At 39.0% G+C, this 12,287-nt stretch overlaps 1 protein-coding gene across 1 annotated transcript in view; it reads left to right on the forward strand.

Annotated features, from left to right (window-relative positions):
- Positions 1-12,287, forward strand: part of CATSPERB (cation channel sperm associated auxiliary subunit beta) — a 117,863-nt gene that overhangs the window by 72,429 nt on the left and 33,147 nt on the right. The window contains 1 exon segment of the mRNA XM_046009900.1: positions 9,987-10,177. Within this exon segment, the coding sequence (XP_045865856.1) occupies positions 9,987-10,177 (191 nt within the window).

Below are 12,287 nucleotides of genomic sequence, written 5' to 3' on the forward strand. Positions count from 1 at the left end.
TTGTTCAGTGCAATGTAAGTATTTGTCAGATTAATTTCGTTAATTGTTATGTTCCAATTTTCTGATTCCTTACTGATTATTTTTTCTGCTCAATCTATTAATTATTGAGAGAGTTGTGTTACAATTTCCATATGTGTTAATTTATCAATGTCTTTCTGTAGCTTTATCAATTTTTACTTGTATGCTTTGAGGCTGTTGTTAGATACATGTAAGTTTAGAATTTTGGAGGGTTGGGGTGCCTGGGAAGCTGACTGGGTTAAGTGACTGCCTTCAGATTAGATCATGATCCTGGAGTCCCAGGATCAAGTCCCGTATCCAGGCTCTCTCGATTCTCTCAAATAAATAAATAAATCTCTTTTAAAAAAATAAAATAAGTGGGAGGGGCAGAGGAAGAAGGAGAGAGAGAATCTTAAACCACTGAGCCACCCAGGCGCCCTGGAGAGAGAGAATCTTAAGCAGGTTTCATGCTCAGCTCGGAGCTGGAACTGAGGCTTTATCTTATGACCTTGAGATCACAACCTGAGCTGAAATCAAGAGTCAGACACTTAAGCAGCTGAGCAACCCAGGAGCCCCATAAGTTTAGAATTTTTAAGTCTTCCTGATAAGTTGAACATTTTTTTCATATTTGGTGACTATTTTCATCTCTATAATGATTTGTATTTATTTGTTTGTTTTTTTTATCTGACTTCTGTATATCCTTCAAAGTCAAAGAAAAACCAGACAGGAAATCTAAAACCAGAGCTTTTGGGACTCCATTAGGCATTCCTGTAAGGATAACCATTCATTCAGTAATCTTCTCAGGTCACGCTGTTGTCAGTCTTTGGAAAAGGGATTTTGATAAGGTTGGGGAGACTGTTGAAGAGAAAGATTGTTCTGGAAACTGGGGCATTCTTCGTTGGGCAAAAAGAGGGCTTTACGGGGGCACCTGGGTGGCTCAGTGGGTTAGACCTCTGCCTTCGGCTCAGGTCATGATCTCAGGGTCCTGGGATCGAGCCCCGCATCGGGCTCTCTGCTCAGCAGGGAGCCTGCTTCCTCCTCTCTCTCTCTGCCTGCCTCTCTGCCTACTTGTGATCTCTCTCTGTTGGATAAATAAATAAAATCTTTTTAAAAAAAAGAGAGAGAGAGCTTTATGAAGGTGTTTCCACAGTTAGAATGGGTGACTTTGGACACAGAGGCACTGATCTGGGGGCTGCTGAGCCACGAGTCATAATGGAGAAGGTTGAAGGAAAAGGAGACAGAAGGTTATCAAGGGGTAAATTCAGTCATTTTCCAGTTTTACTTAGGACATGTGTAGTGACAACTGCAATTGGCAATTATTCTGAATGCCTGTGGCATAGACTGACCATACCTATCTTCATTATTTTGGTCTGCTATTAGCCAGATGGGCAGTGGTAACTGGGCATTTTGCACAGGGACTAAAGACCCATGTTGCTGTAGAGGTAATGAATGGAAAGCAACTGACTAATTGTTTTTAAAAATATATACACAGAGAAATATAAACAGTAAGTATATGGAGAAGGGGTATTATTAGAGCAACTGCATATAAATACTGAAGAGTTAAATAGGTAGCACTTAAGAGTAAGATTCAGAAGAACACTTACTTGTGGTTTTGTTTTTTTTTTAATAATGCTTTTATATTGGGGCACCTGGGTGCCTCACTTGTTTGAGCATCTGGCTCTTGATTTTGGTTCAGGTCATGATCTCAGGGTTGAGATTGAACACTGAGTTGGGCTCTGCCTTAAGTGGGGAGTCTGCTTGAGATTTTCTCCCTCTCCCTCAGCCCCTGCCCCATGCAGACACCCTCTCTTTCCCTCTTTAAAATAAAAATTTGAAAAAATAGGGTGTCTGGGTGACTCAGTTGGTTATGTGACTGCCTTTGGCTCAGGTCATGATCCCAGAGTCCTGGGATCAAGCCCCACATCGGACTCCCAGCTCAGTGGGGAGTCTGCTTCTCCTTCTGACCTTCCCCCTCTCATGCTTTCTCTCTCCCTTTCTCTTTCTCTCAGATAAATAAAGAAATAAAATATTTTAACGAAAAATTTAAAAAATAATGCTTTTATTTTGTATTCAGTGCTTCCATTGTAGTAAAATATACACAACATAAAATTTACTATTTTAGCCATTTTTAAGTGTACAGATCTGTAACATTAAGCGTATTCACATTATTGTGCAACTGCAATGATGATCCATCTCCAGAACCTTTTCATCTTTCAGACAGGAACACAGTAACCATTAAACAAGAACTCGCCATATTCCAGACCTCACAGTGCCTAAAAACCACCAATCTACTTTCCATTTCTTTGAATTTGACTAGACTAGGGACCTCATAGAAATGGAATCATATAGTATCTGTTCTTTTGTGGCTGGCTTATTAGCATAGTTTCATTCATGTTTCTCAAGTTTCATTCATGATCCATTCCTTGTCATACCTTGTGAGGATTTCCTTCCTTTTTAAGGCTGAATCATATTCTATTCTTTGCCATATATACACACATCCATAAAGAAAAATGTACCCCATTTTACTGATCTATTCAACTATCAATGGACACTTGGGTTACTTCCATCTTTTGGCTTTTGTGAATAACACTATTACAAACAGGGATGTACAAATATCTCTTTGAGACCCTGCCTTCAATTCTGTAATGTATATGCCAAGAATTGGAATTGATGGATCAGATGATAATTTAATACTTAATTTATTTTTTTAAGATTTTGTTTATTTGACAGAGGGGGAGACAGCGAGAGAGGGAACACAGGCAGTGGGAGTGGGAGAGGGAAAAGCAGACTCCCCATTGAGCAGGGAGCCCAACATGGGGCTCGATCCCAGGACCCTGAGATCACGACCTGAGCTGAAGGCAGTTGCTTAATGCCTGAGCCACCCAGGCACCACTAGCGTTTAACATTTTGAGGAAACTTCATACCATTTTCCACAGCAGCTGCACCATTTTACATTCCAAATAACAAGGCACAAGCATTCCCATTTCTCCACATCCTGGCCAACACTTGTTACTTTCTGTTTAATGTTTTTGATAATAGCCATCCTGATGGATGTGAGGTGGTACTTCATTACAGTTTTGATTTCCATTTCCCTAATTACTAGTGATGGGGGGCATCTTTTCATCTGCTTATTGACCATTTCTATATCTTCACAGGAGGAATATCTATCTAAGTCCTTTACCCATTTTTTAATTGGATTGTTTGTTTTGTTGTTGTTATTGAGAAACAGTGCATTTTTAGGGCTTTTTTTTTTTTTTTGGAGGGGTCTGCAATTTGTATAATCGTATGAGCCTTCTTATAAGCTATACTTGCCTGTATATGATTTCTTTTCTTTTTCTTTTTACCTCACCTGCCTATATCTCTCATGAAAGACATATATTGATTTTACATTTTTTTAGCCAGTCTAACAATCTTTGTCTTTTAATGGAGAGTTTAGTCCAATTACGCTTATTATTTTTTACTAATATATTTGAATTCATTTCTGCCATCTTCTACTCTGCTTTGTATTTGTCCTACTTTTTTATGTTTCTTTTTTGCTCTTTCTTCTTTCTTGCCTTATTTTTTTTAATTTTTAATTCCAGTACAGTTAACATGCAGTGTTGTATTAGTTTCAGGTGTACAATAGAGTGACTCAACAATTAAATACGTTACTCACTGCTTCTCACGATAAGTGCCTTCCTAATCCCCACTACTTATTTCACTCTTGCCCCCACCCACCTCCACTCTGGTAACCACCAGTTTGTTCTCTGTAGTTAACAGTCTTGTTTGCCGTATTTTGAGATTCTTTTTCTCTCTCATTCCATTTTTTTTTTCTTTTACTAGGTTAAGGCTTTTGTATTCTGATTGGATTTTTTTTTAAATATTTTATTTATTTGACAGAGAGAAATCACAACTAGGCAGAGAGGCAGGCAGAGAGAGAGGAGGAAGCAAGCTCCCTGCTGAGCAGGGAGCCCGATGTGGGGCTCGATCCCAGAACCCTGAGACCATGACCTGAGCCGAAGGCAGAGGCTTTAGCCCACTGAGCCACCCAGGTGCCCCTCTGGTTGGATTTTTATGTTTTGTTTTGTTTTGAGAATTTTTTTCATGTTATACAAGATTTTTACATGTGTGTTAAAGTCTAGAATTAATTGATTTTTTTTTAAAAAGATTTATTTACTTATTTTAGAGAGACAGAGCGCACATATAGGAAGGGGGGAGGGGAGGGGAAGAGGGAGAGCGAGAATCTCAAGTAAACTCCCTGCTGATCATGGAGCATGACATGGGGCTTGACCTCATGACCTTGAGATCATGACCCAAGTTGAAATCAAGAGTCAGAAAAGATTAACCAACTGTGCCCCTAAAATTAATTGATATTTTTGTCCCTGCATATATAACCCCTATCCTAGGTGTCTGATCTGTCTCCACTCTTTATATTTTCTTAGGATGACTCTAATTCTGATCCCTTTGCCTTAGATCCCTCAAACCTTAGAAGACATGTAAGCTTATCAAGTGGTCCCATTGAAGGTCCTCTTGGCTTATCATGGGGAGAAGCACTCTCTTCTTCTCTGCGTAGAATGGCATGGAGATGAGAGGTGGAAGGCACAGCCTGCCAGCACCACCACACCATTATTACTGCTCTTTAAACTTATAAACTCTTTATCTTAGCTAGCTTTTTTTTAAAAAAAAAAGAATACCACTGTAGTTGTGTTGTGGATTCATTTAGATCATTTAAAGGCAGACCATGGACTCTGAAAAACAACCTGAGGGTCTTGAAGGGGCGGGGGGTGGGAGGTTGGGGGAACAAGGTGGTGGGTATTACGGAGGGCATGTGTTACATGGAGCACTGGGTGTGGTGCAAAAACAATGAAAAGAAATTTTAAAAATATATATGTGGGCCCTAAAAATGCAGTATAGCCGATAAGGGCAGAAAAAAACATGGAATAGGGAAGGACACATAAAAATTTTTCACTGTAAAAAAAATAACAATAAAAAAATAAAATTCCCTCATTAAAAAATAAAAAATAATTTTAAAAAGGCATTTTCAGTGGTCTGGGATACATTTTGATGATCTAGTCTAAGGTGTTGATAGTAGAAATGGAGAGGAATCGAGGGATTTGAGAGATACTTGGGAGGTAGACTAACAGGATAGAAAAATTACTATTACTTTGTTTCATTGCCTGGATCTTGACCTAAAAAAACCATCGATGCTTGTCTTCTGCTTGCTGTATCCAGCTGCAGGTTGTCCTATCATGGTAATGGAATCCGAGGTTCTCACACTGCGCTTAAGGAGACAAGTACCTGAGGTAGACAGGCTATGGGTAAGGGATCAGGCAGTGTGGCAAATGGTAGGCTTAGAATTCAAAAGAGAGTTTGAGGAATAAGACTCAGGAACTAAGGTTAGATGCTGGAAAAGAAGGGATTCATAGTATTAGCAAGGAATCCAGATCATGGGATCAAAAGCCTTATATAATCTCAACAACAGATATAGAGTACCACTTACAATGAGATATTGAATCAAACTGATTCAATACTGATACTGAATCAAACTCCTTCCCACAGTAGGAATTGATTAAATACCCACCCAGGCAAAAAAACAAAAGACAAAAACTGTATCGGCTTGATAACTGGAGAATTATAGTCACTTCATAAGTGATCAAGTATTAAGAACGAATTTATCTCATTTTATAACAGTCAGCAAACTCTTAAAAATGATAACAATGTCACTATTTGTACTAAATTGCTTAAAAGGAAAGCATCAACATTTACACATTTTTAGTGAGGCTATTTAATAATTCAGTTAATATTTACCGAGTGCCTAATATGTGTTGAGTCTTATGCTGGCACTGGGAAGATTGTAGTAATTAAAATAGACAAGGTCCTTGCTCAAATGGAGAAGACATTCTAATGACCAGAGGCAGATGACAAATAGGTAACAAAAAAACAAAATATTTTTAGATCTCATACATGCTAAGAAGGAAGTAAATGTGGTGACCAAAGGGATTGAGAAGGATCAACAAAGAGCTGAGAACAGAGAGCAAAAAACTAAGGGGAAAGCTTTCCAGGTGAAAGGAATTGCAAGTGTAAATGCATAGAACAAGAAAAAAATCCATTGTGTTTAATAAACAGGATGGTGCATAGTGAGATGGTGTGGTGGAAAGGCCACTGATGGTAGGCCACTGGGTGGGAAGGGGGCAGGGCTCAGGATGGCATCAGTCTTGGAATGGGAGCTTAGGACATGTAGGCAGTTAAGTTTGATGATAGCTGTCTATCTGTCCTTTTGCAATGTTTTCCCCAGATATTCCTCTCTGCCTCAAAAACTCACTGACTCCTCTAATTTTAAGCCTATCCTTCCAAATCTCCTTCCCTCCTCCTTTAAAATTGGATTTCTTACCTCTCCTGTAATGGAGCAATCCTAAATACTCGAATACAAGAAACTCCAATAGGGAAGGGGGGAGACAGCTTCGATCGTTAAGGTAGCTGCCTGGCCATTGGTCATTGATTTCAGATGCAAAGAGGGTAAGGTTTTGTGCGTGTGTTGTGTGTTTTCAATACACTTTATTCTCTGGAGAAGTTTTAGGTCCACAGCAAACCTGAGCAGAAAGTACGGTTCTCATAGACTCACCCTCCACACCCACTGCCACTATCAGTGCCCTGCATTATGGTGGTACACGTGTTAGTATCCACGAAACTACACTGACATACCATTGTCTGAATGGACACAGTTTATCCATTCACTCGCTGAAGGACAGCTTGGTTGCTTCCAAGTTTGGGGCAGTTATGAATAAAGGCTCTTATAAACATCCTTCTTTAGATTTTTTAAAAAAGATTATTTATTTATTTATTTGACAGAGAGAGAGATCACTAGTAGGCAGAGAGGCAGGCAGAAGGGGAAGCAGACTCCCTGCTGAGCAGAGAGCCCAATGTGGAGCTTGATCCCAGGACCCTGAGATCACAACCTGAACCAAAGACAGAGGCTTAACCCACTGAGCCACCCAAAGGCCCCCTTCTTCAGATATTTGTGTGAGCTTGTTTCAGCTCATTTGGATCAATACCAAGAAATGTGATTTCTGGGTCCCAGAACATTTTTAGCTTTATAAGAAACTGCCAAACTGTCTTCCAAAGTGGCTGTACCTTTTGGCATTCCCACTGGCAATGAATGAGTGTTCCTGTTGCTCCGCATCCTTGCATACATTTGGTGCTATCAGCATTTTGTATTTTTGCCATTCTATTTTTATTTACTTTTTAAAATTTTAAGTAGACTCCATACCTAATGTGGGGCTGGAAGTCACAACCCTGTGATTAAGAGTCAGTGCTCTACTGACTGAGCCAGCTAGGTGCCCCAAGTTTTGCTATTCTGTGGGTGTGTAGTGGCATCTTGTGGTTGTTTTAATTTGCATTTCCTGATGACCTGTGACACGGAGCATCTTTTCATGTGCTTATCTGCCATCTGCATACCTTCTGTAGTGAAGTGTCTGTTCAGATCTTTTGCCAATTTTAATTGGGTTGTTTGTTTTCTTACTACTGAGTTTTAAGAATGTTTTGTATTGTAGGGGATCAGAATATGCCACCCCAAAATATTCCAACTTGGCCTATGGATTATTTTCAGCTGAAGGCAGTTGAGAAGAAGCAGACATAAGGGGAAAAAGCCTCTGACTTGAAACCAAAGTAACCCCTCCATAAAATATGTGTAAGGACACTGTGATTCACGGGGATGGAATTTCTAGATATCACACAACTGATAAATGTCAGAGCTGTTACTTCTCCTCTGGTCTTCTGACCAAGAACATAGATATTTATCATTTGCCTGAATTCTTATCTGAGAAAACACTTGAAGGAAAAACAACAGTGAAGCAATTAAGCATGTGCGTGCGCGTGCACACACACACACACACACACACATTCTCTCTCTCAAATATATAAATGAATAAATAAATAAATAAATTCTTTAAAAAAAAAAAAGGAAAGAAAGAAAAAGAGGCATGCTTGGGTGGCTCAGTCAGTTAAGTGTCCTAGGACTCTTGGTTTCAGCTCGGGTCACAATCTCAGGATCCTGAGACGGAGTCATGCCTCTGGTTCTGCCCTCATTGGGGAGTCTGCTTGAGATTCTCTCCCACCCATTCCCTCCGCCCCTCCCCCATTCATGCTCAAGCTCTCTCTTTCTCTCTCTAAAGTAAACAAATCTTTAAAAAAAAATAGAAAGAAAAATAAAAGAAGAGAAAGAAAAAAAAATCTCTACCCTCTCCCTCCCTCCCAAGAAAGGCAAGATGATCCCTAATCTCCAGAGAGTATCAGTTCAGAAACCCCAGCAGCATCTACATAACAAATCTTATTAAGCAAGACTTCTCTCTCATTAGTTTCCTTGTACATTAACTTTTCTACAGTCTGGCACTCTAAACCCCTTTTCCTTTTGTCTTGTCACTTCTCTACAAACTTACTGTTCTTTGTTAAAAATGCTTTGTAAGCCCCAGGTTCTAACCATCCCCTTGAGTTTCTCCTGCACTGACATTTCTCTCCTGTGGAAACATGACACACAGGTTAATAAACTCTATTTGTTTTCCTCTTGTAATCTGTCTCTTGTCAGTTTAATTTCCAGGGCCCCAGGTGCAGAATCTAGGGAAGTAGGGGAAAAAAGGCTTTTTTCCTGCTTTACAGTTTATTTTGGATAACAGTCCTTTAACAAATGTGTTTTTTGCAAATATCCATGCCCCCGCACCCCAATTTATGGTTTGTCTTCTAATTTTATTGGCAGTGTTTTTCACAGAGCAGAAGTTTTTAACTTCAATAAAGTATGGCTTATCAAGTTTTTTCTTTCATGGATCATGCCTTCAGTGTCATATCTAAAAAGTCATCCACATGACCAAGGTCATGTAGGTTTTCTCCTATGTTAATCTTGTATGATCGTTATAGTTTTGCATTTTATATTTAAGCCTGTGATCCACTTTGAGCTAATTTTTGTGAAGGGTGTAAGGTCTGTGTCTAGATTTATTACCCTTTTTTTTACACTTTAAAAAAAGGGATTTTTTTCCTTTTACTTACTTACTATACAAATTTCTTAGAAGTCAGATAAACATGGGTGTACCTGGGTGGCTGAGTGGGTTAAGCGACTGACTCTTGATTTGGATCAGGTCATGATCTCAGGATCCTGGGATCCAGGCCCATATTGGGCTCCATACTCAGCACAGAGTCTACTTGTCCCTTGCCCTTTGCCTGCTGCTCTGCCTACCTGTTCTGTCAAATAAATAAATAATCTTTTTTTAAAAAAAAGATAAACATGAGGATAAACATTAAGAAGCGACAACTGGTAACATTTGATGAATTACCAATTAATCTCTTAAATATGCATTTTTTATTTTCTAACTAATATTTTTCACCTTGCTTTCAGTTAGACATTATAACATGACTGCTTTACTTTACTTTATTTTACTAATAATTTATCTACTTTTCTTTACTAATTACTTTATGTAATTAAAAACTTTCTAAATGCAATTTTAATAGTTGCATTTGTTCTAAGTGGATCATATATTATCATGTACTTAATTTTCCTACCATTGTTGTTTCTTATTTCTAATTTTTATCATAATTCCTTGATGAACATCCGTGTGGAAAGCTTTTTTTTCTGTATTTCAAGTTATTGTCTTAAGATAGAACCCTGTCAGTAGACTTACGGATTCAGAGGGGGAAAAAATATAATGCTAGAGCTCTTATGCATGCAGTCAATTTGCTTTCTGGGAAGCTTGTATCAGTTTATAGTCCATTAGTTGTGGATGAGTGCCTATCTCCACTCAATCCTTGCTGCTCCTGAACCCCTGTCATTTAAAAATATCTGCTAATTTGATGGGTGAGAAATTGTATCCAGTTGCTATAGCTGGCTAGTGAGGTTGAACAAATGTTAACCAAGTATTCATTTGTTAGCTGTTTGTAGTATATTTATAAATCATGTGTTCACAAACTTGTTCATTTGAACCACTGTTTTATCCAGATGGCTTGATGTTTGTTGGTTTGGTTTTTAGGAAAACTGGAACAGCTTACATAAGAAAGATATTACATCATAGCATTTCTGAAGGATTTTTGTCCTCTGTTATTGCGGAAGTGATAGAACCTTTTGGAATAGAAGAAGTGAATGAAAGCACTTGTTTGTCTAGTTCCCTTACCATTAGTCAAGTTGGAAATGTCTCCTATAAACTTACTCTTCAATCACAAAGTAAGTGTAATAATGGAGTACATCTTTGATGGCTAGAAAAAAATGAAGAATTATCTTTTGGGAACATTGTGCATGCTCATTTATAGATGAACAGTGGATTTCAAAATTTAGTCCATTTTGCAAGCTACTGAAATCTATATACACTTAGGTTCCTGGAGGAATGTTAAATTCTAATATAATAAAACCTAGCTAAAACTTCATTAATATTTCATATATAGTAGTGCCTTTCATTTATTTCTGTAATGTTATTTTGTCTTAAACAGTATTCAAGAGAAGCGAAAGAAAATAGAAGTCCAAAAAAAAAAAGAAAGAAAGAAAGAAAAAAATATTAGAAGTCCATGTAGATTTTTCCCTACATATTAAAATAATTATGTAGGATATTTCTATTTAAAGAATTATATACAATAGATATAAATCCAAAGTTAGTACCATTTGTTGTAAGGATTTGGCTTTTATTGTGAGTAAATGGGAAGCCATTGGAGGCATTCAAGCAGAAAGTAACATGATTGGACTTAGGTTTTAACAAGATCACTTTGCTTCCTGTATTGAGAATGGGCTGGGCAGGTGATAGAAGTCAAGAAGGAAAGCAGAGAAATCAGTTTTGTGATTGCAGCACTCAGGTGAGAGATTATATTAAATTTAAGATACCTGTCATTCATCCAAGTGGAGAAATGAGGTTAGTATTTAGGAAGACAAACCTGGAGTTCAGGGAAGGCATCTGGACTGGAGAGAAAAATTTGAGCAGTCAGTATATGTATGATAGTTGATGCTATGAGACCAGATGACATCACCTGGAAATGAGTATAATATGGAAAGGAAAAGCTCTGAGTTGCAATCCTTGGCATTGCAACAATTAGTGATTAGGAAGATGGTGGAAGAGTCAGGACAGGAGAGTGGGTGGTCTGTTCAGAGAAGAATTAAAAGAAAGTGTGAAGAAGATCTTTCAAGAAGGAGGGAACCAGTAAGTCAGGTCAGATGAAGAAGGAAAACCAGCCAGCAGATCTGTGGGCAAGTCATTGGTAACCTTGACAGAAGATTTTGTTGGGTGGAACAGTGTAGACAAAAAGTGTGATTGGGTTAGTTTCTAAACAGTAGGAACTGAATTCCTCTAAACAGAGAGGAATTGAAGACAGTGAATGAAAGCAACTATCTTGGCGGGAATTTTGTTAAAAGGGGAGTAAAGAGATTATGTGAATTGGAGGGAAGATGGGAAGGGATTTTTGTTGGTTTGTATAAAGTGGGAGAGATTATGGGATGACTGAATGGCTCCGTTGGTTAAGCATCCAACTCTTGGTTTCTACCTAGGTCATGAACTGAGGGTCCTGGGACAGAGCCCCGTGTCCACCTCCATACTTAGCAGGAAATCTTCTTGGAAGTCTCTCTCTTCCTCCCACTCAGTCTCTCCCCTCAATATTTCTCCCTCTCTCTCTTTGTCTCTTTCTCTAGTAAATAAAAAAATAACAATAAAGTGGGAGAGGAGATGGCAGAGGAGTAGGAGACCTAAATTTTGTCTGGTCCCAGGAATTCAGCTAGATAGTTATCAAACCATTCTGAACACCTACCAACTCAATTGGAGAGCAAAGAAAAGAATAGTAGCTATTCTATGAACAGAAAAGCAACAACTTGGGGCGCCTGGGTGGCTCAGTGGTTTAAGCTGCTGCCTTCAGCTCAGGTCATGATCTCGGGGTCCTGGGATCGAGTCCCGCGTCGGGCTCTCTGCTTGGCGGGGAGCCTGCTTCCTCCTCTCTCTCTCTGCCTGCTTCTCTCCCTACTTGTGATCTCTATCTGTCAAATAAATAAATAAAATTTAAAAAAAAAAAAAAGAAAAGCAACAACTTTCTGGAAGGTATGAGTGTGGAGAAGTGAATTTGAGGTGATATATAGGAAGATGGATCACAGGGGCAGGGATCCTCTGTCAGCTGGCTCCCAGTAAGTGAGAGAGGAGCAAAGCACAAAATCAGAACTTCAAGAAGTCTGCTCCACTGAGGGACATCACTCCAGTGACTAAGCAGGGCAGGTGGACCCCTTGCTGGGACAGTGTGGTCTCAGAACCCTTGGGGTCTTAGACCACGGGTGCCTGAGTGTGGCAGAGCTACCAGGTATCAGAGGA

This window comes from Meles meles, chromosome 6, assembly GCF_922984935.1.
Source record: "Meles meles chromosome 6, mMelMel3.1 paternal haplotype, whole genome shotgun sequence".
Taxonomy (NCBI): Eukaryota; Metazoa; Chordata; class Mammalia; order Carnivora; family Mustelidae; genus Meles; species Meles meles.